Genomic DNA, 7,758 nt, shown 5'->3' on the forward strand with positions numbered 1-7,758 from the left:
TGACCAGTTCAATTCAACGCCTGAACTGTCCCATTAACACCTAAATTCTTATCCTCCATCAATGGAGTGGATATTGGTTCAATCCAACCCAATCTAATATAAATTCATTATAGATGGACCAGATCCATTCCAATAAATACTGTAGACCACTAAGTCTGGATTGGTCCAATTCAATATCTTATTGTTCCATAAAATCCGTTCAAATTGATTTTGATTTGGATGGGGTCCAACCCAAAATCAGTCTATTGACACCCATAGCTAGAGGTGGATTCGAGCTGAGCCGAACTGAATAGTACGAGGCTTAAGCTCGGCTCGAGACTGTTCTACAAGGCTCAAACTCGAGCTCGAGCTCATCTCAAGTCAAAAATTCATAAGCTCAAACTCGATTTAAAAAGAAAATGTTTTATAAAAATAAAAAATTATATAAAAAAATATTTTTTATTTGATATTTAAAATATTATAAATTATAATAATTAATAATTATAATGTTTTTATTATATATTATTTTTTATAATTTTATTATATATATTCAAGCCGGCTTACAAACTTCATGAACCGAGCTCTAGTAGGCTCGAGCTTGGCTTATTTCATAATCGAGTCAGTGAATTGGACTCGAACTCAGCTCGAAACTCGATAGAAACTAAACCAAGCCAAGCTTTCGGCTTGTGAAAAGCTTGGCTCCTTGCCACCGCTACCCGTGGCTGGGCCAACATTGCGTAATTGGCTTGGGGTTTGGAGATGAAAGAAGGAAGAAATCCAAAATAGCTTGAGAAATCTATTTATTGTCAAATTGAAAGAATTTATATTTCATTTTTCTGCATTGACCCTGAAATAAGTAATACATAGAATTAAGAGTGGATCATGTTAATCCCTGTGAGAGGATGAAGTTACCACGAAGGATGTAAGCGTTCATTGATCACCAGCTCAGCGACAGAGTATAGTGGCGGCTACAACTAGTCGGAAATTTGTTTATTTTCTGAGCTTTGACTCTGTCAAAGCTTCTGTCTTTGTCTCAGCTAGGTTATCAAATTCTCTGTTTTAAATTCTAATAAAATGGCCACTATCTTGAACAAAAGAGAAGATCGTATGAGACAGAAATAAGGAGAGAATAAGAAATTTTATAAATAATTAAATATATACTTGTTTATTCATTCTTTAAGATGAGATGAGATATGGCCTTAAATTGAGCTGAATGAGAAGAAAAGGATTCATGCTGCCGAGGGCCCAGCGATGACGATGATGAATTGATGATGACAAACCTTTCCAAGTCCACTTGGGTTTTAATATCTGAATGTTTGAATCAAATTATTATATGCCGCCACTGCAAACTTATCATGATTGCCTTACAGAGAGGGGGGTTTTCTCTGTTTTTCTTTTTCACCCACACACACTCAATAAAAATAAACAAAATAATAATAATAGAAAGAAAATGAAACAGAAATACATAAGCTTTTTTATTTGCTTATGCTAGATGACATTTTAGAAAAGCATTTGATTATTGAACGGAATAATATGATTTACTCAATCATGGTCTTCAAGTAAACTCTGCATTGAGAGACATTTCCTTTTGAAACTTGTATTTACATATCCATCAAAGCTCAAAATTGGATATACCAGAGGAAGAAATGGAAGGGAAGATAACCCAAGAGCTCAATTTTATTTTGGACTCAAGAATGATAATTACATAATGTATATACAGGTAAACAAAACTAACCTCACATCTCGGATAAAAGATTACTGATTTTCCGAAGCTCCTTCAGAGCTGCCATGGCTGTAACTTGACCTTTGCCCACAAGAATGTTTCTTGACAAGTTCTCCAATGATCCCACCTGACCTCTATCATGCTGGAACACCGACTCAAGTACCTGACAGACAAAATGGTCAAGGATTCTCAGTTATTGGTGCAGTCAGTATAAGCCATACACTAACTGAAATGTTGTAAACGATCAAATTGTTACCTGAATATTTTCAAGCATTGTATGTCCAAGATTCCTCAAAGTACCCAGCACATTCTTGTCTACAGAATCTCCTGTACCACCAAGTCCAGAGGAATCACATTTATCAGTCGTCGCCTCTGAGGTACCTCCCACATTTGTGGACCTTGACACCTCTGAGTTACCTCCTTTCTCAGAGGCCCCTTCACCGCCACCACGTCCAAACCTCCAAAACCATTGAAATTTACCAGAATGCAACTTTCGCTCCTTCAAAATTGTTTCCTGTTTCCCTGTTGAATCCTTGTCGGATTCAGGCTGCTGTAATGTAGCATCTGTGGGATAGGAAACAGGAAGAGGTGTGTCATCTAGAGCAGTCCCACACTGCTCCAGATTATTGGATTCGCCATCATTGTCATCTACATATAAATTCGAAGAAACACTACTTTTCTCTGAGTCATTTTCATGGTCATTAGCTCCAGATAAAGGGCTTGATGAGGCAGAGAATATTGAGGAGTTTTCTTCACTACCAGTATGTCCACTCAAACTTGTCTCAACAGCTGTAGATGTAAAATTCTTATCAATGCAATTCTTTTCAGCACTGTCATTGAGGAATCCCTGCTCTCCCACATTAACACTGGAGAGAGGATCCTTTTGACTACAGATAGGATCTTTCTGATCAGAACATCCTGGCTTCTCAACATCCTCCTGAAAGCCAAGTTCTCGAGACAGATCTTCTAACAATCTTCTCCTAACAAAGGATCTCGAATCCTTTTTCACACTTGTGGTTTTTGCAGGAGATGGATCTGACTCTGCCCTAGCCAGGCTCAATCTAACTTTCCCTGATGACCCTTTTTTTCCAGAAGGAACTTGTTTTCCGGAACTTCCTTGATGAAGCTCTTCTGCTTTGTGCAACACCCTCCACTTTTCTTCCCAGTAACTCTCAGGTACCACCTTTAGTGGGGTTCTAGGAGAAATTGAACCAGAGGAAAGGCTATGAACTCTGGTTAGAGTAGATTTCCTGTCAAAGGCCCCATAGAGAAAAGGAGACAGTGAGGAGATACTGGTATCCAGAGCAAGAGACTGCAAAGATTTTGCCTTCTCTATCAACTTCTTCACATTTGCATTTTCAGGAAAGTTTAGCAATCTTTGGAGACAAGCAGTAGCAGTCTCAGTAGCAAGCAGGGAAGATCTCAAATGAAGTAGCATTGAAACAGCCATTGCTGAGATGAATGCCCCACGAGGAGAACCAAGGACACCAAAGCCAGAACCATCATCATCATTGGCACTAGCTATTAATTTACTATTGTCGGCTGCAAATATCTCATCCCAGATTATCAAGAGGTCTTCTAGTAAGAATTCACGTCCAAATAGAACACGCAACCAACGGAGTGCAAAGTACTGGGGTTCTACCCCAAGCTCAACAAGGTGGCTGTGCAGAGATGAATCAACAATAGAAAGCAAATGATACAATGCAGAAGAAGCTTCAATTACTGGAGGTAAGCCTGTCTGGGACCCAAGGGTGGGGGAAGAAGAAAAGTAGTCTGCCATTGCCACAGTACCACGAGCCCCACTCATTAAGGCATCAAACATACAATATGCATCATGTTCCATAAATCTCTCAGAGAGGAGAATACCCAATTCACCCTCTGCCCCATAAGCATCACTTAACAATATAATAGTCTGTACCTCAGGATTAAGCTCATCAAGACTACTGACCTTGTTGGTACTTCCCTGTAAGTTGTTCTCATCCATCCCCATGCCCCAATTAGAGGAATCTGGTGTGCTCATGAACTTGTAATCACACATAACATCACCTTCAGTTAAGGACAGCCCATCAAACTTATCGGTAAAATGATCTTCATAAATTTTCCGAACTTGAGAAAGACATTGCACATCAACATGAAGAACGAAAAGTAGTGGAGCCAATAGTTCATGCATCCCTATAGAGAGAGAGAGAGAGAAGAAAAAGAAACATATATCAATGAGAAAACCAACAAGAGATACTACAGAGACACACACATACACAAAGGACTTTCAACAATTTAATCATAAATGATAAGAAGTTTAATCTCTGGACAAGTTAAATGGTTTGAACATATCAGACAATTGGAAGTTACAAAGGACCAAGAAAAGTTTAACATTATTGAGATATTGTGACTATAAGTTTACATGCTTCTAAGTTCATAATAGATCACACTCCAAGGGGAAAATTATTTTGAAGTTCAAGGTCCAAGGGGAAAACCTATTAAGAGATTAAACTTATTCTACAAATCTTCAGCAACAGAAAAAGGAAAGCTTATCCTGATGTCTATGAACTAGATAACTTGCCTTGTCTGTAACCATATTCTGGATGTCTAAGGCACCACAACAACAGTATCCTTCTTAACATGCCTTGACATGCTGGCATCTGGAAGTAGCTTCCATGTTCTGGATATAAACGTGACAAATCCTGGTCAACCATTTTCTCTAGCTCAGCATTGCGGAAAAACCGGCCCCACATGCTATCTGGCATTGGATACAAGATAATCAGTGGAAAATGCATTAAGATTTAAAATAAAAGATCACTTAAATGTTGCTCATGAATCCATAATGATATTATGTGTTACTCTTAACATTTCCCATTCAACATTTTCTACATGCATAGGTATTTTTTCTGCAACAACCCAAGTTCCTTAATATCATTATCTATTAGAAAAGCATAATTAGAGTGAAATATCCATTAGAAACTTCATAAATGTTGAGCAAGAGATGTGAATATTAGAAGATTTTGGCCAGAAAGATAGCAGGCTTGATATGAAACTTAGTCTTAAATAAAAGCTTAAGCTATAACAGAATTCCTGGAAAGTAATAATAAAGTAAACATACCAGGGTTTTGTGATAGTGGGTTGTCCATGATAAGATCAGGAGAATTATTTCCCTCTTTAAGAAAATGCGGATCAACTAGAAGGCGCCTTCTCAAACCAGCATACCTGTAAAGAAAATCAACTTAGAACATAAGATGGTTATATCATGTTATGACAACAAAGCTATAGCTCAATAGCTTTTACTAAAATATTGTGCACTGAAGCATTAAGGTTAGCATGCTTAGACATGGTAGTTGCTATCTTGAGGACTCCAGCTATGTATAAGCTTGACACACTTAACTAACCCTTAATCTCAATTATTTAGGACTGGCTATATCATAATTGCTATCTTGAGTACTCAAACTAGGAATAAGATTGACAAACTTAACTAACCCTTAATCCCATTTATTTGGGACTGGCTACATGAATTCTCTCCTCACATTGTGCTCTATCTAGAGACAACTATGAAAAACCTGACTAGATAATATCAAAATAAGTATGGGCTTTGAGTTTGGCTGATCTAATATATGCATAGAAAACTAGATTGCTAAAACTTAGTACATGTACAACCATGTAAAGTTCTAGGTTGGTATGCATCCATGTAACCCGGTTTATTGCTAGTCTCGATAGATGACAATGTGGTCATAGTCTGTCCTATTATGAATTAGATTGTTATCAATTGAATGCATGCTAAGAACCTAAGATGGCACAATATGAATGCAGCTATGCAGGAGCATAGAGTCCTGACACTATCAATTAGTCATGATGGTAATATATCAAATGGATATTGGATGCCTCATCTAGAGAGAAACAGATTCAAATACAACTACCAATCTATCATGCTCATGTTGATCTATTGCCCTTAGTTTGCAAAGATGCTACTTTCAAATTCATGTATTTAAATGTACATTTTAAGCAAAGCAGCTTTCTTCTTTCAAACTAACATGAGAGTCTTCATGATATGATGCTGATACAAGTTTCTGTTCTGACATTCATAAAGTATCTTTTACTAGGAGTCATCAAAATATGTAATTTGTGCATTTTTTTGTTGACTAAAAATACATAAATTGTTTAACAGTTAAATGAAGAGGATATTGTACTTTAGAGGCAGCTACATGAAGCACATCTAAGCATTCAAGTATTGCAGTTAAACACCACAAGCAAGTCATACAATCAACTAATAGAACATTAGGACCAGCACTTTGATCTTTACTGGCAGCACTTTGATCTTTACTGGCACAAAAAGAAAGTTAAATGATACCATAAAAGAACCAACCAAGAATAACCAAATAGCTCAGCAACACACCAATAACTCTAAGATCCCCATTAAATCAAACAAGAAGAAAACAGAACAACTACGACCACAATCTGAAAGAAATTTCACCAAGCTGAAAACACCCCTTTAAGAGTAGACACAAGGAAAACCAAAACTACTTGCATCAGAGACGAGGGAGTGAAGGGATTTCTAAAGAAATCAGAAACTAAGGGAAAAAAAAAACGCATTAGGGAAAACTTTATCAAACTGAGAAGGAAAGTAGAGTCTCTGTGTGCATCTGAACATAACCATATGAAAACTGAAAAGAACAACCCTTTTAAGGCAAAATTTTAAGCTCAAAATTCCATGCCCATGCTAATCGCAACAGAGACTCGATATTTGGCTTGAAGGGCTGGCTATGAACAGCTATTAATTTCCATAAAGAAACGAACTTTAAATTTCAACCACCAAACCTTACTTGGCGAAAACAAAAGCCGCCAGATGGAGGAAACTCAAAAATTGGAAATGAAGAAAAAAGCAAAAAACAAATCAAATAAGTCATACTCCTATAGAAACCCATGGTGATAATTGGCCAACCATATCAAATGGCCTGAAGAAAAAAAAAATAGAAATTATCAAATTATTACCTTCTTCGAGTATCTGCTGTGACCCGCCGGAGTTCTTCGATGGAAGAAGAAGATGGCAAAATCCCCAAATTTATTCGCCACTGAACGCTTCTGAGATTGGAAAACCGAGATTCTCCACCGCATCTCTGAGTGGAAGAAGAACAGAGAGGTGAGGACACCGATGGCGATTCCGGCAATGTCACTTCAATAGGAGCCGGGGACATGATTCTCCAGCCAACCCTTCAAGACCCAAATGCCCGAAGTTCTAGAATAAGAAGAAATCCGATTTAAAGAAAATATTTCCGAGGAAAACCACTGTTAAACCCAAAAAGTAGACATCTTTTGCAAGAAATTAAAATGAAAAATAGCAAACATTAAATGGGTTCTTCGGTGGAAGAAAGAAAACAAAGATTACATACGATTCGGACCGAATCGGGGAGATTTATCGAAATTAAGTAAGAAATTTGGGGAAGAAAAGAAGGCGAAATCACAGTTAGAAAACATGGAGGAAAGGAAAAGAAAACGCAGAGGACAGAGGAATTTCCTCGGGTCCAAAAACAGGTTCGTAATTAAGTTACGTAAATGATTCGGGAAGAAAACTTGGCGGAATTGGAGGAGGAAGACGCAGTTACGCAGAGACTTTGCGTCCCAGCGACGGATCTCTAATTCTCTATTTCCCTTTTATCTCCCTCACTTTTCTTTTCTTTTCCTTTTTTTCGAGAGAGAGAAATCTCAAGAAAATACTAAGTTTGTTTCTTCAGAGAGTATTTCTTAGAACGGGGGGTGTTGGTGTTGGGCCGTCTTCTTCTATCTACCGGTACCCATCGACCAAATCCTGCTAATGCTAATGATGAGAGAGAGAGAGAGGGAGAATATTTTAATAAATAACCAATTAATTTAATTAATTAATATCGTGAAAAAATAATCTCAAGAGTATAGAACTATAGATGATGGAATATTCGTCAAGTTTACTGGGTCTATATTTCCCATGGAACAGTTGCTTTTGAGTTTTGATCAGCACGGTGTTAAAAGTACAAAATTGCCCTTATGTTCAATGACCATGCTACCCCTATAAGGGGTCCCAAAGAAAAGGAAACCCT

The 7,758-nt window shown here is 37.5% G+C and overlaps 1 protein-coding gene across 1 annotated transcript; it reads right to left on the reverse strand.

Moving 5' to 3' along the window:
* Positions 1-1,477: 1,477 nt before the first annotated feature.
* Positions 1,478-7,513, reverse strand: LOC104611733 (uncharacterized). The gene is made up of 5 exons (XM_010278930.3): positions 6,680-7,513; positions 4,800-4,903; positions 4,263-4,439; positions 1,959-3,874; positions 1,478-1,865 (listed from the first exon to the last, which is right to left on the reverse strand). Exons 1-5 carry the CDS (start codon positions 6,880-6,882, stop codon positions 1,716-1,718), a joined length of 2,550 nt encoding a protein of 849 aa, XP_010277232.1. The 5' UTR covers positions 6,883-7,513; the 3' UTR covers positions 1,478-1,715.
* Positions 7,514-7,758: the final 245 nt, after the last annotated feature.

Source organism: Nelumbo nucifera, chromosome 8, assembly GCF_055504915.1.
Source record: "Nelumbo nucifera cultivar China Antique chromosome 8, China Antique-T2T, whole genome shotgun sequence".
NCBI classification, from domain to species: Eukaryota; Viridiplantae; Streptophyta; class Magnoliopsida; order Proteales; family Nelumbonaceae; genus Nelumbo; species Nelumbo nucifera.